Source organism: Rhipicephalus microplus, chromosome 5 (genome assembly GCF_043290135.1).
Source record: "Rhipicephalus microplus isolate Deutch F79 chromosome 5, USDA_Rmic, whole genome shotgun sequence".
NCBI classification, from domain to species: Eukaryota; Metazoa; Arthropoda; class Arachnida; order Ixodida; family Ixodidae; genus Rhipicephalus; species Rhipicephalus microplus.
This window is the reverse complement of record NC_134704.1, coordinates 157479476-157505444: the sequence shown is the minus strand read 5'-3', so window position 1 is coordinate 157505444 and position 25969 is coordinate 157479476. Positions and strand designations below refer to the sequence as shown.

Genomic DNA, 25969 nt, shown 5'->3' with positions numbered 1-25969 from the left:
AGCTGTCAGTGTCAGTAACAGTATCAGCTTGGTGTGATATATGATAACGAAATGCTTGTCAGTTATTTTTGCTGAGGGCCTATATTTAGAAAAGCATAGTTTTGGATGCTGTATTAGGATAGGCAAGTTTTCACTACCCCTTGTTTCAATGTCTGTTCGCCATGAAGCCTCAGATGCAATATCATGTGAGCAGAGCGTGAGGTCTACGCAACTCGAGTAATTGAAACCCCCTAGGAACGTCACTGAACCGTCATTTAACAAGCAGAATGAACTATCCTGAATTGCATTTTGTAGGTCCTTTCCGCGACCATCGCAGTAGGCACTTCACCACATGAAATTGTGAGCATTGAAATCTCCGCAATATATCACAGCTTTCGTGTACGCCTGGAAAAGTGCTGTCAATGCAGAAAGCGAGATATTTGTGGAAGGCTGGAGATAAATGCTGACCACTGTTATATTTACTCGACCGAATGTAATCTCACATGCTTCATATTCTGGATAATCCAATAATGTAGCATTCAACTGTACTGATGGCAGATCTTTTCTCACACATATCATCGCTCTGCTCGGTCCTGTAGAACTAGAGGACATATACACAACGTAGTTCAGTAACCGAAAAGTAGTGTATACCCTGGCCTCTGTAATACATAACATTGGAAAGGAGCTCTGAGCCACAAATTTTCTGAAGTCTGCACACTTAGAGGCGAATACTATTCGCATTCCATTAGAAGATCGCGACATTTTGATAACAATTATTCATGTCTTGCCTAAGCAGTGACTTTTATGGCTAATTGTAACACTACCTGCTCCATCGACAAGATAGCTTTGACCTCAGGAAGGTTGTTAGCCTGTGGGATCGCGGCTAGTATGGCTTTTAGGACCGAGAATAACATTAGTATGACAAGATGAGCTATCGACACAGAGGAGTTTTCTGGTTGCGTTACACTTACTTGACGCGATGTGCTCGTGTATTTCTCGGATGTTAACCACGTGGTTACTTTTCTCTTGAGGTCCCTCCTGAGACTCCTGTCGAGCTTGGTGCTGGCTTGTTCATGCCCCCGCACTTTTCTCTTGCTTTCGTTGTCCCCTTGCAGCTTGCGTGTACGTCAATACAGGGTCCTGGCGTTTAGGTGCTTGCGGTCGAGAAGGCCATGCAGGGCTCATGGTGTTCATGTAGGGCTCAGGCGCGTCATGCTGTTGCACGCGACCGTAGATGGTGTCATGTTGATATTGAAGAAAAGCCGCCTTGTTCTGCGGGCATCCAGATAACGAAGCAGCATGGGGCTCCTTGCAATTGGCACACTTAGGTTGTGTTATTGATTTGCAGTCCTTGTGATGATGGTCTTCGGCGCATATTTCATGATGACGTTTTCCTTTCCCAAGTGGTAATCATGTTAAGAGGGTTGAAAACGAAATCGAGCTTTTGAGTAGTGTGAACATGACGGCGCTTGAGAATGGGAAAGATGAGAGAGGCCTTTGAGCATTTCAGCGTAATGGTGCAATTTTGAACACCTTTCTCATCATCTATGCTGACTACATTACTTTTTCGGTCGCAGTGCATGTTCAGCTGGATCATTTTGACACAGCACAGACTAGGCATTGAAAATGGTGAAACAAGCAATTTCCAGTAATTTCTTGATGCAATTATTGTGATTTATCATGTAAGACTCGAGGTTCATGAAACATGACTGGTGAAAAAAATAATGAAAAGGAGCATTTGTTATGGAGGAATGCTTGTTTTGAAACTCATCGCTCAGTTATGGTCACTGTAGTCATCATAAGAATTCTAACATGCAATTTGTTCGAATTCTCGGTACTACAACATTCTTCGCTAGAAAACATTACCAGTGTTATGATCTCACTCCCAAGTACGAATAATTTTTTAAAATAAAACTGGTATGATTATGCAAGTATGGAACTTCGATTATACTACCCCCGGTTTAACGACTACACACAATTTATGACGAATCAGTTTGGTCCCGGCAAAATCCCCACAGAATTAATGTAATGAAAAGCTTGGTTATACTACGTAGTTTTAAGCCAACTCAGCATCTTACGACAAATATAAGATTTCATTTGAAAAAAAAAACAGCTACCTTTACTTGAATTCAATGTTGTCCAAATATTTACGTGTGCAAAATATGAACTTCGGCTCCACTAGGTTGGTAAATAAAAAAGTAGAGTGACAGCATGTCTTAGAATGAAAAACTTATTCCCCTGGAAGTTCGTGCGCTTCTACATACGCTGCAGTCGCGTGCCTACGTATCCGGGAACGTTACCTTGTCAAGCCTTATTCGCAGCCAAAAAGCTGAAATTTTCAAGTTTTCTGTCTGTTGAAACTTTCCCTGGTCGACATACAGCTGATATCCTGCCTTTGTCACACTCCCAGTCACAGGCTCGCACAAGCAAAAGCACGCGACGCAGCTGTATTCACAGAGCAAAATTAACATCAATGCTCATAATAACAGTGTGTGATGACGTTTATTGAACCGGAGAAGTCGCAACGATGTCACAACAAAAAATGGCCGTACGACAAGTTTGACAAAAGGCGGCCCAGGTTCTCGTGCAATCAGAGCACGGGGTTTTTCCTTCTCTTTGGAAGGCGCATACACGTTAGTGCGTATGCTCCACTACAATACCCCCCGGGTTGAAGAGTAGCCATCCTGGCGACTCAGGGAGTAGGCACAATGAGGGGGTCGTAGTAGGGCTTGAGACGGTCGACGTGTACGGTCTCGCGTCCTCGACGGCGCAAATCTGGCGATTGTGTTAGGGGCTCGACGATGTAATTCACTGGTGAGGTTGCGTCAATGACACGGTATGGACCATGGTACCGGGCCAGAAGTTTAGAAGACAGGCCAGGAACGTGCGGGGGCACCCAAAGCCACACGAGGGAGCCAGTACGAAACGTAGGCGCTATGTGATGAGCGTCATCATGTCGGGTTTTTTGTAGACCTTGAGCCTCACTTGTCATAGACCGAGCCAACTGACGGCAGTCTTCAGCGTATCTGGCGACTTCCGAAAGCGGGGAGCACTCCGATACATCGGGGCGGTACGGGAGTATGGTGTCGAGTGGGTGGGATGGTTCACGGCCCTACAACAGAAAGAACGGGGAAAAACCGGTAGTCCCTTGCGTCGCGGTGTTGTAAGCGAAGGTAACAAAAGGCAAGACAGCGTCCCAGTTAGTGTGGTCGGAGGAGGTGTACATCCTCAGCATGTCGCCAAGTGTGCGGTTGAACCGTTCAGTGAGACCATTCGTCTGTGGATGGTATGCGGTAGATTTCCGGTGGATGATGTTGCATTCAGCGAGAATAGCTTGGATGACCTCCGACAGGAACACTCGACCCCTATCACTGAGTAACTCCCGTGGAGCCCCATGGCGGAGAATGAAGCTGCGGAGAATGAAGAGTGCAACTTCGTGGGCGGTCGCTGCTGGTAGAGCTGCAGTCTCAGCGTAGCGTGTCAGATGATCGACGCCGACAATAATCCACCGGTTTCCATAGCGACTATATGGGAGGGGGCCATAGAGATCGATACCCACGCGATCGAATGGGCGAGCCGGGCATGGGAGCGGCTGTAACATGCCAGTAAGGTGCCGCGGAGGTGTCTTGTTCTGTTGGCAAGTGGTGCAAGACTGAACGTACTTCTGCACAAAGCGATACATTCCTCGCCAGTAATATCATTGGCGCAGCCTTTCGTAGGTTTTCAGGACACCTGCATGAGCACTTTGAGGGTCTGCATGGAAATTCATGCAGATGTCAGAGCGCATATGAGTTGGGACAGCAAGGAGCCACTTCCGACCACCAGGCATGTAGTTGCGGCGGTACAGAATGCTGTCTCGCACGGAAAAGTGGGCTGCTTGTCGGCGTAGCGCTCTCGTGGAAGGGACAGCAGATGGATCGGTAAGGTAGTCGAGTAACAATGCAAGGTATGGATCTTTACGCTGCTCCGAAACCATGTCAGTGGTGTCTATTGGTGACAAGGTGGTAAAAAGTGGTGACAGAGAAGCCAAATCTGGGGTTAAAGGCGATTGCGAAAGCGCATCGGCATCTGCATGCTTGCGACCGGAACGATATACTACACGGATGTCGTATTCTTGCAATCGAAGTGCCCAACGTCCCAGGCGTCCGGACGGGTCTTTCAATGTGGACAGCCAACATAGAGCATGGTGGTCTGTGACCACGTCGAAAGGGCGGCCGTAAAGGTACGGGCGAAACTTCGTCAAGGCCCAGATTATGGCCAAACACTCCTTCTCTGTCACGGAGTAATTCAATTCAGCCTTCTTGAGAGCGCGACTTGCATAGGCGACTACGTATTCGGCTTGGGTGCCTTTCCGTTGTGCCAAAACTGCACCAAGACCGATGCCACTTGCATCGGTGTGAATTTCTGTGGCAGCAGCGGGGTCGTAGTGACGAAGAATGGGTGGTGAGGTCAGCAGGCGGCGCAGCTGGCGAAATGCGTCATCACATGCAGGTGACCATGCAGATATACCTTTGCTGTTGGAGAGCAGACTTGTTAGAGGTGCGATGATGGACGCGAAGTTGGGCACGAAGCGACGAAAGTAGGAGCAGAGACCGACGAAACTTCTTAGGGCTTTCAGTGATGTGGGCAACGGGAAGTCAGCGACAGCCCGAAGCTTATCGGGATCCGGAAGAACACCGTCTCTTGTGATGACATGTCCCAAGATGGTTAGTTTTTGTGCTGCGAAGTGGCACTTTTTGGAGTTAAGTTGTAGGCCCGCAGAAGTTAGACACGTCAGAATCTCGTGGAGGCGAACAAGATGTGTCGGGAAATCAGACGAAAAGACTACGATGTCGTCCAGGTACCACAAGCATGTTTTCCACTTATGGGCACGCAAGATGGTATCGATCATGCGCTCAAATGTGGCAGGTGCGTTGCAGAGCCCAAATGGCATCACTTTGAACTCATATAGGCTATCTGGCGTTACAAAGGCTGTTTTAGGGCGATCACATTCAGCCATTGGCACCTGCAAATACCCAGAACGCAGATCCAAGGATGTAAAGTACTCGGCGCCTTGTAAACAGTCAAGAGCATCGTCTATTCGTGGTAGCGGGTAGGCATCTTTCTTCGTAATCTTGTTTAAGCGGCGATAGTCCACGCAAAATTCAACGGTGCCATCTTTTTTCTTTACCAGAACGACAGGTGATGACCAAGCGCTTTGAGAAGGCTGTATCACTCCACGTTTAAGCATGTCGTTTACTTGCTCCGTAATGACGCGGCGCTCTTCGGCGGAAACGCGGTAAGGACGCTGTCGCAGAGGCAAATGTGAGCCGGTGTCAATAGTATGAGTGATGGTCGTGGTGCGGCCCAAAGCAGGTTCTTGAAAGTCGAAAGAAGAACGAAACTTGTTAAGGAGAGCAACAAGTTGGCGGCGATGCGAGAGGGGAAGGTCTGCGTCAATAGCATTGTCGAAGGCTGACAAACTTGATGGCTCAGACGCATAAGTTATTGCGGCAATGTGACATGGCATTTCGTCGGGAAGAATAATATCATCGATATGGTCGACAGGTTGCACATATCCCAACGTTTCACCACGAAGTAAGCTGATGGGGTAGTTGCAGTGGTTGGTAACCAGCATTACGGTTAAACCAGATGCAATTGTAAGAACGGCAAATGGGAGAACGATGCCCTTGCGTTCAGTAAAAACAGGAGATGGCGTAAACACCACCGTGGCGTCAGGTTGCGCCACACATGAAAGGCTTACAGGGACCGAAGCTTCAGAGGGCAAGGTGATGTCGTCGTCAGCGATGAGTTTGCAGAGCCGAGGAGACCGGTCGGGTGGTGGAAATTCATATGTTGGCACAAGGGACACTTCGGCACGGGAACAATCGATGATAGCTTCATGACCTGATAAGAAATCCCAACCGAGGATAAGGTCATGAGAGCAAGATGGCAGAACAAAAAACTGTACGACGTACAAAACGTCTTGGATGACGACGCGCGCCGTACACAGAGCCGAGGGATGAATGCGTTGCGCGCTAGCCGTGGACAGCACCATGCCACAGAGAGATGTGGTCACTTTCTTCAGTTTCCGACAAAATTTGGCGTCCATCACAGAAACGGCGGCCCCGTATCAATTAACGCTAATGTGGCGACTCCCTCAACATCGACATCAACAACATTTTTCGGCGAAAACGGAGGCCTTGGGAATTGCGCACAAGTTGCAGTTCTTGCCTCCGGAACTGCACTGATTAGTTTCCCTCCTCAGGAGGTGGTCGACGACGCATAGGCGATGGCGACCGGCGACGAGGGGATGGGAAACGAGCAGTCGATGGGCGGCGATCCGAGTCTGAGTGGCTCTGTTCATATGCAGATGCGGTGGCCTGCTGCGGCGCGTAGGTAGGAGTTCCGAAGTATGCATTTGCAGGTGTGGGGCGACAGCGGCAGAAGCGTGCAATGTGGCCAGCGATGCCACAGGCGAAGCAGATAGGACGATTGTCTTGGGTGCGCCACTCATTAGATCGATGGAAAAAGCGAGGTGAGGGCCTGTAAACTGGAGGCGAGGCCGGAGGAGGTGGAGCTGATAAGGCGACTGGATGCGGTGGGGGCCGCGCGACCACAGCTGCGTAGCTGGGAGGTGAAGGTGGTGCAGGTGGTGCGTAGCCGACAGCTGAGAGATTAGGTGCTACTGAAGTGCATGGGTAAGGGGCCTGCACTGTAGGGAGGACATCACAAATTTCCGTGCGTATGGCCTGCTGCAGTGTCGTAGGCAGGCTTGCGGTGGGAGCGTCGCTATGCGGCAGCAGGGAGAGCTGTCGGGCGACTTCCTCCCTGATGAAGTCTTTGATCTGGTTTGACAGACTTTCTTGGCAAACGTTGGCATTTGTGAGTGTGACGGCCGAGATCGAATCCGGCGGTGGGACACTCTGTCAGGCGATGGAACGCTGACGGCGCAATTCATCAAAGCTCTGGCAGAGGCTTACAAGGATTGCCACCGTGTTCGGGCTTTTCGCTAGCAACATCTGGAATGCGCCATCCTCGATGCCCTTGAGAATCTGCCGAATTTTCTCTTCTTCGGGCATAGATGGATTCACACGCCTGCAAAGGTCGAGCACGTCCTCTATGTAACTAGTAAATGTCTCGCCAGGCTGCTGGGCTCGGTGGCGCAGGCGCTGGTCAGCGCGGAGCTTGCGGACCTCTGGTCGGCCGAACGCTTCAGTGACGAGTGTCTTAAAGGAGGATCAGTTGGCGATGGTGGTTTCGCGGTTCGTAAACCAAAGTTTAGCTACGTCTGCCAAGTAAAATATAACGTAGGCGAGCTTAGAGTCGTTGTCCCACTTGTTGCTGGCGCTTACGCGTTCGTACAAGGAGAGCCAGTCCTCGACGTCTTGCTCACCACTGCCGCTGAAGATTGGTGGGTCCCGTTGGCGAGTAGCGCCGGGGCAGGTAGACGGGACAGCCGGTGGTGCTGGCTGGGCTGGGATAGGCTGGTTGGCGACTGCGTCAGTCATGTTTTGCAGTGGTCTCTCGGGCAACTTGCGAGAGCGGAGCTCCAGGTCTGCTTGGGGATCTCAGCAGCCTCTACCAAATGTGATGACGTTTATTGAACCAGAGAAGTCGCAACGATGTCACAACGAAAAATGGCCGTACGACAAGTCTGGCAAAAGGCGGCCCAGGTTCTCGTGCAATCAGAGCACGGGGTTTTTCCTTCTCTTTGGAAGGCGCATACACGTTAGTGCGTATGCTCCACTACAAGTGGAACGTCACTTGCTGGACTTCCCAAGCCAACAAATTACAATGCGCACAGCTCAGTTGCGCACGAAAGCATTCTATGCAAAGTCATGGTCTGCCGCCATTATGTGATGGCGATGACGCTGTGTCTGGCTCTTCTGATGAAAGGCTGTTGGCAATGTGGTTTCGGTATCATTATCCCGCACAGGCTAATTTCATACTCTGTTTATCGGTAGAAATATGCGCGTGAAATTTGATTTTTTTAGGACGAGAATAAAAGTTCGCTCACACCTCCTCCAACTACGCAACGCTGCCAATAGCTGCCACTGGCAAGAATAATTTAACGTACCTCTCTTGCAGACGCACAAGGTTATGCCATGGATTTATTCAGGTGGCCTGTACCCTTTTTTTTTGGGGGGGGGGGGGGGGCAAGGCTGAGTTTCACTGCCTATAATCGTAGTTTTATTCATACAATGCCCGGATTATACGGCAGTTTTGTGTGGTCCCCTTAAAATTCATATAATCGGGGTTCCATTGTAAAATGCCGAAATATTAATATGAAGAAACATATTTTAAAAAAAAGTCTCGTCCTACTCTTGTCTCCTACGCCCTGCTTCACTAGACCAAATGGTTAATGCATCGTGAAAATCAAATAGTTGAGTGTGACATGATGACAGCCGATATTCCATACAAGGCATGCAGAACGAGTCCACATGAAACAGCATCGACGCAGACTCGTGTATGTGACAGCCATGCTGATAAACTTGCCTTTCCGCGGTCAAAGTAGTGAAGCATGCTCAGGTAAAGCTGCTCCTTGAGGCGCCCGTGTTCTCCTTCCTCCCAGGGCAGCAGGTCGGCGTGCAGGCGCAGCGCGAAGGCTGCCTCGGCAAAGTGCTCGGCCGGCAGGTGCAGCTCGCAGAGCTTGTGCACGTAGCGCACAAACATCTCTTGGCGACCCACTTCCTCCCGGTAAAAACGCTGCGATTAGGCACGTGCACATTCAAATGAATCCTATACCATGTGCATTATAGGCGCCACATTTCCATAGTCTTAGAATAAAGCGCTGCAGGGTCACTACATAAAAAAAATAAAGGGCAATGACTCAAACACTGAGGTGAAACTCACTCTAGCTTACTAATTTATGTTTTTACTATACAGCTCTGGAAAAGTACGCCAGAACACAATACCTGTGCCACTAGGCACAGAAAGAGGCTTTACCATAAAATTTAATGCCTTAAAATTTAATGCCATTAGGCCATTTGTCATAATGCTAATTACTACTTATTGTGTTCAACAAAACTCGTTCAACAGAGAAATGCATAAGCTAGACACCATACAATGTAATCACAGTTATACGTCTTTAAGCATACCACACGAAACTATTGTTCAATCCGGGCGTCGTAAAATCAATGAACTATAGGAACACAGGCAGTGACACTCAGACCTTCACAAGAAATGGGTGCAGACCACCTGAATAAGCCCACAACACGACCTTGTGCTTTTCCAAGAAAGGTAGATTCAATGATTCTTGCCAATGGCTGCATTACTTAGTTGAAGCAGGCGTGAACGAATCTGTATTTTCAACTTAAAAAAATCGAATTTAACATGCATAGTCGGAAAATTTCCTGCACATATAAACAGAACCGAAAGCGCATTGCCAGCAGACTCAGTCAGAAGAGTTAGGCACAGTGTCATTGTCATTAAATAATGGCGACGAAGCCAGAGTTCACAAGGTTGCATAGAATTCTTATTCTGCGGAGCGCCTTCGTGCGCGACTGAGCTGTGCATATTGCAATTTGTTTCCTTGCGAAGTGCAACTAGTGAAGTCCCGCAGTTATAATGAAAGTTGACGTCAAGTGCAAGCTATTTTGCTTGGTGAAAATAGCTGCATCGCACCTTTCTGGATGCTCAAGCTAGTGACTACGAGTGCCACATATTTTGCACTCATGAGTATTTAGTCAATGTTCAATGCAAGTGAAGATGGCTATTTATTTCGGACGAAAGCGGGAAGTGGTCGTAAGATGCGGGGTCGGCATAAAACTGTGCCGTATAACCAAGGTTTTTAATTAGGGAGTGCAAATATTTGAAAGTTTCGAATATTTGCCAAATATTAAATTCGAAATATTCATACTTCATTTGAAAATTCTGTATTCCAAAATTTTGAATATCCGATGAGACTATCGTGCGGAAGAAAACAAACTCGTCTTCCATATTTCCGCTGTGCATGAATAGCTAAAATACTGTCGAAAGCTGCAATAAACATCAAGAGTGCGCGGGGCACGATGTCTGCCAGCAACGAGCGTGCTGGTGCATTTTTGACATGTTACGCACAGTGCTGTTGGCGATCGTGTAACTGCACATCATCAATATTAGGCGGCTGTAACATGCCTCACTACCACTCGTTTACTATGCGGGACCTCGTAAGCAGAAACGGGAGCTAACCGCTGCCGCATAAGAAATCGCTTGATAATGGATGACCATGCATGTGTTAGATCCGAAACATCGTCATCGACGGCACATGCTTCGGTTAGAGAACATGAATATAAAGTGACAAAAAGCATTCTGGTGGTAATGGGCTTTTTCTGGGTAGGTAATGGGCGCCAACCTCAAGGGGGCACGCGCCATGATTTTTGGTGGCCAAAACCTGATGGCACGTGTATACCAAGCGACATCTGGTGCCACAAACATGCATATGTTTCCCCCAACGAGAGGCGCAAACGCTGGACTCTGAGATTACCTACCCGCATGCGGCGGACAATTTCGGAGTTCAAGGGCCACCAGTTTTGATTTCGACGATCTCCTCTTGAGGTGCTGTTCGGACTAGAAAAAGGCCCCTTTTACCACGACATCCCATTTATTTCCTCTTTCAAAGAAGTGGTGCACGTGAGCAGACGAACAGTTATACTCTAATACTCAGGAATGCAGTGGCTAGAGGGGTCTCCAGGGGGCCTCCTCAACTTGGGATTTTATTGTTTAGTTACGCCACTTTTCCGGATAGTATGCGTTGATTAAAGTTTCTTGTGTTCTAAACATACTGAATATTTGCGACAGTCATCGTGCACTGACCTTTTCAGTTACATATATAAACATATATATATATTTTTTTTCGTGGTGGGCACCAGAGCGCTAGTGCTGCTATTGTTGCTATTGCTAGTGTTAGCGCTTCTTGTGGTAGAATAGGTGTATAGGTGTCCTCGGCTACAGCTGCGGCGTGTGCGATGCACAGGGTGCAGCGTTGATGCGAGTGTTTTTTGTAACCTGTGATACAATCGCTCCACTAATCGGTGCCATGGGAGATGGCGGAAGTTACGACCCGCCTGCGAAACACAGGATCGGGACGCGGCAATGAAAAGAAAGAAGTGCTATCTGGAAGTACTTTGTGAAGACATCATCATTGGTGGCACAATGCAAGACATGCGGTGCGACACTTCAAACACTGACAGGTACGACTAGCCCACTTGTCAACCACCTAAAACAACTTCCAACCACTATGAAGGAGTACCGGATGACCACAGCAGGTGCGCGAGAAAAAGACCAGTCAATGATAATTGACTGTGCGCCGTACTGAGCTGTTGTCGGAGAAAAGGACACAAGCCCTTAATAGAAAAGTGGCTGCCATGGCAGCGCTTGATTTGCAACCCTACAGTGTTGAAGATTGCGGGTTCAAGGAACTTATGGCAGAGGCAGTTGGTAACTATCAGCTGCCATCACGTGCCACACTTGCATGTATCCTTGTTCCACGTTCATATGATGATACCAAGAAGAAAGTGAAAGCTGAACTGAGCAATGATTTTGAAGGCGGCACAACAACTATCAACTTTACCAGTGACATGTGGACATCACGCATCAACAAGAGCTACGTGGGCTTCACGTGCCACCTTCTCACTCCTAGTTTTGAAATGAAGCGGTTCACGCTTAATACTCGCCACGTGGATGTTCGCCATTCCGCGGAAAACATCGAACAAATACTTGATAAGATGTGCACAGAATGGGAAATACCAACCAGCTGTCGAAAGTACATCATCACAGACAATGAATGTAACATGCGTGCCACGGTCAGAAGGCTCCCAGGGACTGAGCGTTCATGCTTCGCCAGCCTCCTCCACCAGCCAGCCCCCTCCGCCAGCCCCCTCTATTCTGGATGCGATCACCCACACACCTCCAATTGACCGTCTGTGCTAGAGAAGGAGACAGATTGTGGGCAACTACAAGCACAGCTTTTCAGCGCAAAAGAGGTTGGATCAGTACCAGAAAAAGATGGAAAAAGAGCCTCTATGCAAGTTCAAGATGTAGATACAAGGTGGAACAGCCAATACCTGATGCTGCCCCGTCTCTTGGATCTGAAGGAGGCTGTGTCTGTGGACGGAGCTTGCTACGTCAAGTAGAAGCATTGATGGCCTCTGCTCAGCGCAGTGGAAAGAGGCATCTAAATATGTGCAAGCACTGAAGTCTTTATATGATGCCACTGTTATAACCAGCCCGGACAAATACCCATCCTTTCCAACACAGATACCCCTTATTTTTAGCATTCTAAGTTGCCTGAGCAACTTTAGCAGCAGAACTGGATTTGGCAAGGAGATGGCGAGGTCAATTATTACCCGGTTCCCCTTGATCCCGAGAACAAATATTCATGTTTGGCCTTGTTTTTAGACCCACGCTTTAGGTCTATCGTGTTCAAGAGCAACAAACCAAAGCTGACGTGGTTGAAGGACCTTGTACCTCAAGATGTTGCCCTATTTCCTGCTGTGGAAGTGTTACAACAAACAGCTAAATCGCAGGTGCCGCAGCAGTGTCTGCAGTGATCGTCCGATGTTTAGAGTGCGTTTGACAATCTCGCGAATAGTCAAGTCGGGAACGCAGCACTGTCTTCTTCAAAATGGGAAATTAATGCATACCGTATTTACTCGCATAATCCTCACACTCACATAATTCTCGCAATCCTCACACTCACATAATTCTCGCAATCCTCACATCACCCGACAAAAATACGATTTTTTTTTCCTCGAGTAATTATTGCACCACCGAAAGTTGCCGCAATAATGTCGTCTGCTCGTTCCAGCCACTGATAATGATAGCGTGTGCTGTCTGGCGCCATCTTCTGAACATAGAGCTTACTATCATTGCATCAAGATTCAATCCAATCCAAGACAAAGTGGCAAGTGCGGGTTGCGGTGCGATTTGTATGTTGTGTCTGTAATCTTGTTACGTCATGGGGTCATGGGGGGATACGGAAGCTACACGGTTGCTTTCAAGTTGAAAGTGATTGATCATGCACTAAACAACGGCAACAGGCCCGCTGGTAGGCCCTTCGTAGTAGACATGTTTTGTGTTTGCTGCTGGCGACGGCAGCTGAAAGCCACCAAGACATGTTGGGCCTTCTGTGTGCCTAAGACTGGGTTTGATGGTAAACTTTATTTCTTCAGATGACAACTGCAAACGATTCTGTTAAATGGCCATCATTCCAATACTGACGTCCTTCGCTTACCTTTTGCGGACTCCTGTTGAGCGACGCACGCTACAGCTACGCCCACAACGCCCGCAACGCCCACAAGCTTTGCGTACGGTATTCTAATTCTAGACTATTTGCTTGCACCTTTTGTGTCTCAAATTTTGCCTTGTGTTGAACCCGTGCTTGTAATGTTGAGGTAAGTCTTAATTAGTACTTCTCAAAGCTTGCTGTTAGTTGCTGGCGTGAGAATCCCGACTTGCGGCCACGACTTGCGGAAAAAGAATTTTGTTTTCTTTTTCGCTCTATACGTTTTCGTAGAAAGTTTTCCCCGCGTGATTCTTGCACCCCACAGCTTTGCATCAGTCTTTCGCCAAGAAAAGTGCAAGGATTATGCGAGTAAATACGGTATTCTGAAGAACTTCTTCTGAAGAAAGACAGTGACCCATGTGACTGGTGGCGGACTGTAGGCACTTTCAGGTACCCCAGTCTGGCAAAGGTTTGCCCCACGTATTTCCCTGCACCAGTCATTTCTGTTCCAAGTGAGCATGCCTTTCCAGTGGCTGGGGGGGGGGGGGTGTTGTCTCTATTAGGAGGGAGCGCATGCTGCCTGATTATGTGCAGCAACTCATATTTTTTTCGTGACAACATTTAGTGATTACTTTCATTGTGCTTGCAATGTGCTGTGACGTTGAGTGGGCTAACCTGGACGTTACGTTTTGAACCAGATAGCAGTGTGCATTGTGTTGTGTTTATGTATTTCTTTTTCAAATAGCAACATGTTGAATAAAGTATTGTCACTGTGGAGGTATTCTTTTGATATTCTATATTCGACTCAATATTGGAAGGTGGATATTCTTATGTGATTCTTATTCGAGAAATTTTATATTCCCACACCCCCATTTTCAATACATTATCTTTATGGGAATTTTGCCCGTACCAAACCAATCAGTCGCAAAAATTGGGTCTTCCTGAGACTGGGGGACGTATATTCAGAGTTCCACTGTAGCTTGTGCAACACAATATACTTTAAGTCTTGGCATATATCGCATAAAAAATATTGTATACCTGACTCCTTCCGTTGAGGGACAAACAAGTACATGTACATCAATCTGACCAGCCACAAAACAGTCAAAAATGTATTGTGACGCTCAGTATGAGCTACACCGCGCGAGCACATCAACAAGCATAACGATATCCCAGCATCAAAACAACTCACCAGCAAATTGACCGTGCAGCTCATGCGTTTGTCCCGGTTTTCGGCTCCGTCCATGACGCTCCTGCACAAAGTGTTAAAGAGACCCTGAAACGTTTCTCATAATTTTTAACAAACACATCGGATCGGTAGACCAAACCCCAAGGATAATTTAGAGACCGATTTGAGCTCTCTGCGTAAACTTTGTAATTTATTAGAACGCTTCAAAGCTGCGAATCACTGCAGATCGCTGCGACTCGGCCAAACACGTTTTCAATCACCCATACACCAAGCGACACGCTCAGCCCCACCGACGCCATTATTTCCAGCTGATCTGATTGGCTGTGGAATGCCCAGCACAGAAAGCCAGTATCAAATCGGCAGCGGGATGTAAGCGTATGCGGTCTCACGCCATATCGTGACACAGGTGCCATGAAGGCAGCGCTTAGCGCCGAGCGTTTAAAGGAAGAGTTAAGGGCAGTTAAGGGTGAAAGGCAGAGTGGAGGAGGATGGTACTTTTTTAGTACTCGTAGCTCCGTTAATAATGGGTGTTTCGACTGAACTCTGGTGCCAATGATTTGCTCCAGTAGTGATCCAATCAAAAACGAATTGTGAAAAAACCCTTTCAGAGACCCTTTAATGATTAAATGACTGAGTGTTTGGTGTCAAGCTTAAAGGGCTGTCCACACAACAATCACTCAATGCTAGTTTGTTAAATCAGATGTTCTTCCATTACAAAGTGCCACTACGACTAGACTAATCGAATACCCACCTGTAGTCAAGCAGTCGGTCAAGTTGGTGACCAACAGCCTCAATGAAGCGAATGCCATTTTCACGCCAACAAGGGTTTTTCTTTCGCACTTCTTCCAGAAGGCTGAAACAAAAGAAGGGGCACCTATAGACACGAACAAACAACATGCACGCAGCCATCCAGGATATGTTTATTTAAAACTTTCCTTGATTAGTTGTCTATTAGGCTTGTGCTAGTTGAATACTAGGCTTGTGGGAATAGTGAATTTTAAGTTTGAAGCAAATAGTGATGTCGGTCAAATAATTTCGAATCAAACTCAAATAGTATACAGTCGAACCTCGATATATCGAACGGTGCAGCGATCGCGAAATAGTTCGATATATCCAGAATCCGATATAAAAAAATCACTGAAAAAATGCGTCAACAGCTTGCTAAAAACAACCAACGAACCGCTCAAGCGTGGTACAGTAAATACTCAATTTGAAGATTCAAACATAGTATTTATTGTGTTGGTTTAAAATATTGAAAAAGAGTAGCCTGCTTTTTGTTGGCCATGGCGTGTTTGATGACTGCATCCTCAATATAGTCCAGGCGATCCATAAGTGATAAGGCCGGTGCCTTCAATCGCGCCGCAGTGGCGGCGCACAAGGGCCAAGGCAGCTACGACCGCAGCTGATGTCGGGAGCGGGGCACCATCAGCGCTTGCGGGATCCACCTCGGCAGAGTCTTCATTTGGCTGCTCAGCAGTAGCTTCGACGACAATCTCCACATCCATGAGCTCCGCCGTTGTGAGCTCCGCCGTTCGGAGTTAGGCCTGTCGCGCGCGACAGGCCTAACTCCGAACGCACGAACACTGCGAGCACAACGACCGATGCCTGCCGATGCTACGGGGCAGGAGCTTGCAACAAGTGCGCAGTGTGCCGTTGACACCATAGAGACTGCAACGACTGCAAGCTGCAAGGCTGTGACGCGAGTCCAGGTGTAAAGCGCGCACATGGCGCGTCCATGCCAGCTCGCCTGACTGCTTTCTTTTACTCGGCGGCAGCGCAGGCCGCGTCCGAGACAGTTGTCTGCATCCTTTCCCTCCTATACTTTCTTCCTCAATCTTTACCTCCCACTCCCCTTTCCCCCGCGCGAAGCTGTGTTGGTGCCTTCGTATTGAAAGACAATAATAGCTTCGCGCTTCTCTCTTTACTTTCCTCATTCAAGAACCTCTACCGCAAGGCTGCGGTGCACGTACGCCGCTACGTTAAAGTGGCACTCTTGGCGCCATCAATGTGTGCAGCATTCGTAAACGCCCGCCGCTGTACCGCTATATTTGAGAGTTGCGGGAAAGCTCGCCGCCTGTCAATGGAGCGCGGGCGGTTTGGGGTGGCTGAGTTCGATATATCCATTATATGTCAAACTTTGTTCGAAATAAAAAATCAATAATGCATGCGATTTCCCGCATGGTATGGGAACCGTTCGATATAGGCAATAATTCGATATATCCGTGTTCGATATATTGAGGTTTGACTGTATATCACAAAAGGTATGAATAAAAATGGGCTTATCATGACCTAACCCACACAACATATATATTTTCCAAGTTGAACCAAGACATGTGCAAATGCGTTTTTTCAACGAAGTGGAAACAACTTTCAATAGTAGCAAGATTTGACTTTTGATAGAATGCAAATAATAACCTGTAAAATATATGAAGTTTCATTATTTACTAAAATTGAAGCTCATAAGCAGGTATAACAGGCTTTTAAACATAAAAAATGATGAATCAATGCGAGAGCAATATGTTCACTTCCCCTTGAAGTAAGGCTTCACGGCAGTACAAATTTTTAAATAAATGTTTTCACGGTCTAGCAAGCCTTCACTGCAGTGAAACCACCTTTAAAGGAGTTACACGTGGACATTTATTTGTTTAGTATGAATAGTTCGAAATTTCCAATCATTTAAATTCGAATCGAAGCGAGTTTAAATACTGTATTATTTGCATGAATATTCAAAGCTTTTGAATATTCTCACAAGCCTAAAATACACCTTGTATTTCTATAGTTGCATATTCAGTAGTACATATCTTAAAGGGACACTAAAGTCAAACAACAATTTACGTCAGAGTGAAAGCCCAATGTATGACAACATCTAAAACGACAATATTATCAACAACAGTGCCCTACTTACTGAGAAATAAAGTAAATGCACAAGAAAACAAGCACCGCAGTAGGACAGTTTCAAAATAATCCAGATGACATCAGACGGACCGTCTACAATTAATTCCTAGAAATCGATCTAACTGCACTAAATAAAGAACCTTTTGTGCATTAAGAGACGCAATAAAATGCTGCTTGTTCATTTCCGTTTGATTGATGGAAAAACGAATCACCGGGCGTTACTATAGGAAATGGCACTAGTGGTTCAAAGATTCAGTTTTCGCGTGGTTACACGGGACACGTGGTGCCATCAAGCGGAGCTCAGTTGAACCAACAAAAAATCTGCAATCTTGAAGCCAATGGCAGGAAATGGATCAAAGGCCATTGTTGCTGCTGTGGCTCCCACTGTTTTCAGTCTGCTGCTACTAGCACAGCAAAGCCGAGCAACGTTGTGCATGGCAACAGAGGCGTGAGACGGCCTGGTGCGTCTGCGTCTTGAGGCGGTCTTGCGCTAACTTGTGCGCTAACTTGATGCGGAGCACTAAAATGTGATTTTATTTCGAAATAAGCCCTTCCTTGGCACAAACGTAACACTACGAGGTTTCTGGACTGCCATTTCAACAATCTACGTTAACTTAATAGCTGACTTTTGTGTCCCTTTAGGAACTATGTAAAGGTGCTTTAGTCTCAAAATATGGGCAATATGTTTATGCATATATACTTGAAGTGCGTGAACACCTGCTTTACCAAACTAAAAAAAGTGCCCTAGCCTCCCTAGCCATCAGTGCAGAAAATGTCTCCTTGAAATAAAAAACACAAATAAAGCACAGGGTCCACGGAGGTGACGTGGCTTACAGCGGCATGTGGGAAGCCTGGCGCATAGTTTTGCAGCACTCTGAAGCATGATTTAAAAAGCATGGTGGTTTATTCACACTGCTATGCTATTCCTAGAACTAGTTCTTCCTCCTCTTAAGTAGTACCCCACTACCAGCCCATGTTCCAAGTTGCTGTGCGCCAGAAGAAAAAAGGTGTGCCACAGGTGCCCCCTTCCCCAACTCCTCCCCTGTCCTGCCGAAAAGTTGTGAATGGGACTTGTAGAGATGGTCAAATGGAGCTGTTCATAGTAGGTGCTGGCGTGATCTTTTTTACTGTGCCTTCACCCCAGTTGTGCAGAATTTTAAGATGGTGTTCCGAATGTTTGATGACTGGGAAAGGAATGTCATATTGAGGCTGAAGAAAAGTGACTGTTGTACAGTGGACTGACTCCTCTTAAGTGCAACTCAAAGGGGCAAAGAAAATTTCTTCCATTATAAGTAAAATTTAAGCAAAGCCCACAAAATTAATGAAATATGATTAATGAAATAGTAGCTTCAATCTTTGTTTTATAGTTGCTAGAATACCATGGCCAATTCCAATGCTCATAGAGTTTGCCCGTTTTAGTTACATTTAACTAACATAAGCAAGAAAAAAATTGTTTGACTGCAAGAAACATTTTATCAATATATAGAAGACAAACTAAAAGTGCCTACATGATTTGGTTTATGCGGGCTTTCCATTTAACAAGAGTTTCCTTTTATGGGAGTCCACTGCACATGGAGTTTCAGGAAGGGTCACAAGAGGGTGTCTCTTATGTCGGCCATTGCCTGTAGTGGCAATGTCTCAAGGAGTAGCTCGTACTTGTGAACTTCTGACACGACACAATGAGTGCGAAACTTGTTCTTGGCTTGTATGAACCATTATGGCAAGCCGATTCTTCATAATGCGCTAGCATTAGCACATTATGGTGGTAGAAACTACTGTGACACTTGAAGAGGGTACCTGGCCTGTTTCCATGGTAGGAGTACTAGGACTGAGGCTGCATTGTTGCACTGCTGCATCTTTCTTGTCTCTTTCCCTAATCCCCCAGTGTAGGGTAGCCAACCGGATGTCTTTCTGGTTAACTTCTGCCTTCTCCCTTTTTGTTGCTTCCTTCTTTCATAGAAGGTAAAGTTCATAGTTCGGGTCACTAGTATACTTCGGGGTCTTATTCATTGGAGACTTCAAAGTATTCTCTGAACGCTCGTTGAACGGCATATATGGTGAGGTAGGTGATTTTATGCAAGTGGGGTTTAGGGCCATAGTGTGTCACAGAAAACCGGTAAATCAGTAATGTTATCTACCAGGCGACAGCGGCTCATTTTACGAACTGATGAAAACGCCTCAAGAAGTTGGCCCCTAAGATTGTATAGCAGAGCTTTGCCATCCAAAATAACCATTGTAACCTCCTCTTGAGGCTGAGATCAAGGGTCAGGGACTTCCGTCCGCCAGTTGCAATGACAGAAGAGTTGATCGCTTGTAGAGGAATTGACTTTTTACGGAAACATCAGTCAGCTTTGGAAGCAGGAATTACGCTGACTTCTGTCCCAGTATCGATCAGCAAGCGTAGTCCTGAGGTTCAGTCAGTGATGTAGAGGCGGCACCGGGATGATTGGCCGCTATCACCTGCTGCTGTTTTGGACAATCAACCTGAGCCTTTCACATGTGCCACAAACAAGCTGACACTCACTAGCGAGTCATGGCGCGAATATGCCAGATATAAGAGCACGGAAAATGCTCAGGCCGATTGTCAATAGTTCTATATTGTGCGCAGCACTGCCCTCTTGTAAGTTCACAGATATGCACTCCTACAGTGGCAGTTCAGAATTCCCATGCTTACGCACTCACATGGAAGTAAATAGCTGCTGGTACTGCTCATCCCCACTGCCAGCAGTCACCAACTCGTCCAGCTGCTCCATGAGCTCAGATTCCACCTGGGACAGACAGACAATATTCGTTGAACATACAGAATAGAATAAGTCAATACATTAACAGCATGGTAATCATAAACATCATCAGCCTGCATTGTGTACAATGCTTGACAAAGGTCTTTTTCGATGACCCCTAATTCATCCTATCTTAAATGAGCCGATTTCATTTTATGCCTGCAGATTTCCTAGCTTCGTCACACCACCTGCCATCCTTTGCTGCATTTTCCTTTCATTGGAACCACCAGTTAGTTTTCTCAGGCATTTAGTGACCTGCCCAGGTTCATTTCTTCCTCTTGATCTCTACTAAGATAGCTACGATCCCTGCTCGTTCTCTGATCCAGCATAATGTCTTTTGATCTCCTGCGACTTTCTGTTCCATCAAATGCTGCACAGTACTTAAGTTCTTAGAGAACCACTTTTGTCATACTCTGGTAAGCTAAATATGTCAACGCAGACAAATTGCTACAATTAAACACTATCTTAACTTATGGCGCGAGAAAAACACGAGAGAAAGACACGCACTTGTCCTTCTCTCGGCTTTTTTTCGCACCAGAAGCTACGTTAAAAATGAACCAACTCGCCCAACAAGTCACTCTGCTGAACACTATCTGCTTTTGGGACAGTAGAAGATTGCCTGTTGAAATCGGGAATGCCTGCAAGTACACAGTCTGCAGCCTTTGCTCTCTCTCTGGTGCATGTCCTTCCCCGGAGTAATCCGAAAAATGGCAGAAGTTCCAGGGGAAGGTCGAAGCTTGCAGAAACGAAAAAATTGGCAGATCCCACGTACAGTGGGAATCGATGATATGCGAAGCAGGAATGAGAAATGTTGATATATCACTTTCAAATCAGCACAACACTAAGAGGTGGAGGTAAATGATGCTGTACATGACTTCCGTGTCATGATTATCATATTTGGATGCGTTGTTTACCTTCGTCATCTATTCACGTCACGTAATACCAAATTTACCATATGTGGAGCTAGTGAAACGGCCGCGAGCACGCTATGAGCGTGGTATGATGTCATGTTCTTACATGACACGCATGTCAGGATTATCATGTTTGCACCAGTCATATATTTCCTCATCCATTGACATCACATAACACCGAATTCGGCATATATGGAGCTAGCAAAATGGCTGCGAGTACATCATTAAGGGCCCAATATACTGCAACGTAGCGTAGACGCGCGCGCACACTGCGAACAGCGACGCTACATTAGAAAAAACGCGAGCACTCTACAGTCTGACGCCAGGCGCGACTAGCGTCCGTCGGCGCGGCTCAATGGCAAATGACGCGAAATGCGACATACTGCGTTTCGCGCCAATGCCATATAGTAACATTACTCTATGTCGATGCATTACCCACACAACACTGCGTTTCCCTCTTTTCGTAACGAAGGGACGCTGGACGCGCTAAAACGTGCATGCATCAAAGCAACACAGCGCGGCATGCGCCAGCCAGTATATGGCAGGACCTGTGCCTGGCGTGGCAATGCAGTTGTGATGCGACGAAATGAATGCCGGCAAGCACGCGCACCGCGTCATGTCGAAATGTATTGGCGCCTTGACTGTAGCATGTAGTCATGTTCTCACTTGACACGCATCTCATGATTATTATGTTTGCACCAGTCACATACCTTTGTCGTCCATTGGCGTCACGTAATACCAAATTTGGCATATGTGAAGCGAGCGAAACGGCCGCGAGCGCATCATAAGTGTGGCATGTAGTCATGTTGTTACATGACACACATGTCGTGATTATCATGTTTGCACCAGGATCATATTTTCATCATCTATTCACGTCCCGTAATACCATATTCGGTATAGGTGAAGCTAGCGAAACGGCCGCCAGCGCATCATGAGCGTGGCGTGTAGTCAAGTTGTACGTTGTTACCTGACACACATCTCATGATTATCATGTTTGCACCAGTCACTTACCTTCATCATTCATTCACATACCATAATACCAAACCTGCTTGGTAGGTATATGTGACGTATATGACATTTCTGACATATAGGTCACAATTTATATGTTATGACTAGTCAAATATGTTCTTCATACAGCCATGTTATGTCATACCAAGTTTGCAAGTTTGGTATTGATACCATAATCAAAATGGACAGGAGAGCTAAAAGACATAGGCGGCTACATACATACACACATACATGTGACGTATGAAGCGATGGTTGGTAGAGGCCGAGACAAGGAAGAAGTGCAGAATGAAATAAACATGGCGTATGAGCCAGGCCACGTCTTCGAATTCATCACAGCGTCACAAGAGTCGACAGGATGAAGACCTCGCAACCACTTCATCGCCCGACCATCATTATCGAAGACCTCAGCGAGACGCAGTGACAGAACGCGGACCACAGAAGAACGCGAACCACCAAGACCACCAAGCATCATGACAGCAGCATCAGACGACCTTGACATCCTTAAGTTGTGGGGATCTGAGGCGCGCCCGCGACCATTTCGCGGGCATTCCGCCACATGGCCACACCCTTTTGCTTTCCCGCTCTGTTAACACCACGTGGCGATAGATGGCGCCACGTGCGGGCACGGCACGCGGTACGCGCGCGCCGAGGGAGCGCTCTTTTTTCCGTTGGTCGGCGCCGGGTAAGCACGTGTTTTCCTTCGTCCGCGTCCCCTTTGGGAATTGCCGGACTGTAGCCTGCCTGGGGTGGCCTTGGTCACCTCGGCAGGCGTGTTTACTTGAGTGCTAGCTTCGGTAGCGTACGCTAAGCCCACAGCGGTGCCTAGTGCTTGAAATGGTCGTACCACAACGAGCCGCACTTGCCGTAGGCCTACGCGTACGAGGTTTACCCTAACACTCGCGACCAGGCCCATTGGCCATCGTGAGAGTGCGCAGCATAGCCGCGAGGGACCTTTTCCCGACCGGCGTGTCAAAGCTCGCCATTGCCAGCTGCGACGTGCTCGCGGTTTTACCCTTATTGTGAACGTCCGCGTGCGGGTGCCTTTGCTACCCGCGTCTCGGGAGCGGACGTTGTACTGTCGTTCGGGGTGCCGCCAGAGGCAATAAAGTGTTGTGTACTTTTGCATTAGAACACTGTCTATTTGCCGCGCCGCGCTAAACGCCTTATTAGTTGAGCGCGCGCGGAGCGGTGCGCTACACGCGAGTAAACGGAGTAGTGGCCCTGTGGCTCGCTAAGCGTGAACCCGCGGTGATCGTCCACTGCAGTTAGAGCGGGGTCACCACACTGGCACCCAACGTGGTATCAAAGGCTCATTAAGTAAGCCTTTGATTAGTCTTAGCCGAGTCAGCCCGCCTTTGCGAATCAGGCTCGCCGCGTTTGCCCGCGTTATGTCTGCTCCGTGTGAGTTCTGTCCACTGACGCTTTTAGCAGATACCGCATTGCTCGAGAACAGGGCCAGTGCCCCCCTTGAGCATCACAATCGCGCACCCTCACTTGTCACAAGCCCCAGTCGGGATGACACGAGGCGCTACGTATCAGCTCCCACTGGAGAGGTATCGTGTTTGCGTCCGGGGCCACAGCCCAACCCGAACAGTGCACGAGGGCAAATTGGACTACTACTGCTCCCTTTGGAATGCATGGCAGTTCCATGTCACAGCGCTCCGAAACGGCTCTCAGTGGAGCTTCCGGAGCCCAAATCGGCACCGCGGCCTCTGCCGTTGCCGAATTTTGCCCGCTGGCTGCTACGCAACCTGGCAGCCAAGTTAGTAGCGGCGCCACCATACTGGCGCCCGACGCGGTATCAAAGGCTCATTTGGTTAGTCTTAGCGAGCCAGTTCGCCTGCGCGATTCGGGCTCGTCGCAACATGTCTGCTCCGTGGCATTCGGCGTTGCACAAAGAGGCCACCGCCTCTATCGACGGGCGCCCTTGGGCGCTCGCCTGTGTCGTCACCCCTTTTTGTGGGGAATACACTCCTACGTGGTAGCTGACGCGCTATCTCATGCCCCCTGTTGTCTGCTGAGAACCTGGATTTCGGTGCGACGGCCGCTCGCGGTGCCTTAGCACATGCAAGCGTCAGAGGCGAAACAGCGGCGAAAAGGGGGAGTCCCCATGAGGACGACCTTGGCTGCTATCCAGGTAAGCGGCGCACTGCGTAGCGGCCGAGCGGGGGGGACTTTCTGAAGGCCACCGTGCCGAAAGCGAACCCGTGACGCCGTGCACGCGGCGGTTGCTGCAGTCCTGAGTGGGCGCGATACCAGACTCCCCCATTTGGGAGAATGGGAGTTGCTTTCGGCAGCGAAGAGCTACTGAAGGCTCAGTAGAGTGATCCGTTTCGAGTCTCGGAGGGACGGAGCGCCGTATACGCTGCTTGCTTTGCGGCGGGCATCGTTAAACCGTCTTGAGAGGAGCGGAGCGCCATTACGCTGCTTGTTCTGCGGCGGGCGCGATTAGGGGGCTGAAACAGCGTGTGTCGCTGAGTCCCCGGCGGATTCATTTTGCTGGACCATGACGGGCTCCTGCTGAACTATATAGCCACTGACGACGAGTCCATCGACCCGTTAAGGTGGTTATGCCCAAAAGTCTGGGAGCCGCACTGTTGCGAGCCTCTCACGACGAGCCCATTGCCGGTCACCTGAGTGGCTCTATAGAGTTTTTGCGAAACTGAGCAAGGTTGTGACTTGGCTTGGCTTGAAGCGTGACATTTTTCGCTATTGCCGTTCCTGCCACGTCTGTCAAACGGTGAAATCAAGGGGTGGCAAGCCGCCCCGCTTGATGAAACCGATTGTCAGTGAGCGTCCGTGGAAAGTAGCCACCTGCAATCTAATGGGGCCGTTCCCCAGGAGTAAGCAGGGGTTCATACATCTGATGGTAGTTGTTGATCATTTTTCCAAATGGGTGGAGCTGTTTCCGCTGTGGAAAGTGACAGCGCGAGCGGTGCTAGAGAGGCTACAGGAAGTGTTTTGTCGGTTCGGCTTTCCGAAAAGATTGATCACGGACAATGCGTCGTATTTCACCGCTCGGGTGTTTGGTGATACGTGCCGTTTCCTAAGAATAGATCACTGCACCACTTCGCCCTACCATCCCCAGTCCAATTTGACGGAGCGAACCAATCGTACGCTCAAACCGATGTTGGCGGCCTTTGCCAAAATTCAAAGGAACTGGGCAAACCATTTAAGTGAACTCGCGTTTGCAATCCGGACCTCCGAGAGTCTCTCTACTGGTTTCTCTCCCGCCTTCCTTAATTTCGGAAGGGAGTTGGCAAATCCGGTGACCAGTGTCATGCAATGCCAGCTCGGAGACGAGGAAGAACCGGCAGACTGTTCTGCTTACGCTTCCACACTTCGGGACAGGCTTTGTGGAGCTCTCAGTAGAGCGAGGCAAAGTTTGGCATCGGCCAGGGCCGAGCAAAAGGCCCAGTACGACCGAAAACGTCGCCACCTTTCATTTAAGGTGGGTGACCTCGTCCTGAAGGGCAACCACGCTCTTAGCGACGCGAGCAAGGGTTTCTCAACTTCGCTCGCTCCAAAGTGGCTTGGTCCGTACCGAGTGGAAAAAGCTTAGACTCCACTCGCGTACTTGCTGAAAGACCCGCTTTCGGGAAAACTCAGCCGTGCCCATATCGCAGACCTGAAAGCCTTTGCGTCGAGGTCTGACGAGCCTGTGCCAGCGCCCAGTGGCTCTTCGCGCAAGCAACAGCGCACACCCGGCGCGGCGGACCGCATTCGGACCATGCACCGGTATAATCTGAGGAAGCGGTCACCTTAGTGATTTCGCGCCGGACGGCGGGCTTATTTTCCGCAACCGAAGGCCCTCATTTTTACTGTCTAGTCTCAGTTAGCTAACTTCTTTACAGCCAGTGCTTGCAAAGAAGTCGGTTCCGCCCAGTTACTGCTGCTGATTGTCATGTGAGTGTTGTTGTTTACTTGATGTTTTTTTCCGTGTTTTCTTTTTTTTCTTCTCGCTGGAGGAGGGGATTGTGAATTGGTGCTTTAGCGTGGGGAGAGGGACAAATGACACTCTGCG

The 25969-nt window shown here is 48.2% G+C and overlaps 1 protein-coding gene across 3 annotated transcripts in view; it reads right to left on the bottom strand.

Annotated features, from left to right (window-relative positions):
• spg (dedicator of cytokinesis spg) overlaps positions 1-25969 on the bottom strand; it is a 212128-nt gene that overhangs the window by 72037 nt on the left and 114122 nt on the right. For all 3 annotated transcript variants that reach the window (XM_075896109.1, XM_075896111.1, XM_075896110.1), the window contains exons 22-25: positions 19929-20014; positions 15103-15204; positions 14355-14415; positions 8458-8667 (exon numbers count right to left, since the gene is read on the bottom strand). In XM_075896109.1, coding sequence (XP_075752224.1) covers positions 8458-8667; positions 14355-14415; positions 15103-15204; positions 19929-20014 — 459 coding nt within the window. The remainder of the gene's footprint in view (positions 1-8457; positions 8668-14354; positions 14416-15102; positions 15205-19928; positions 20015-25969) is intronic.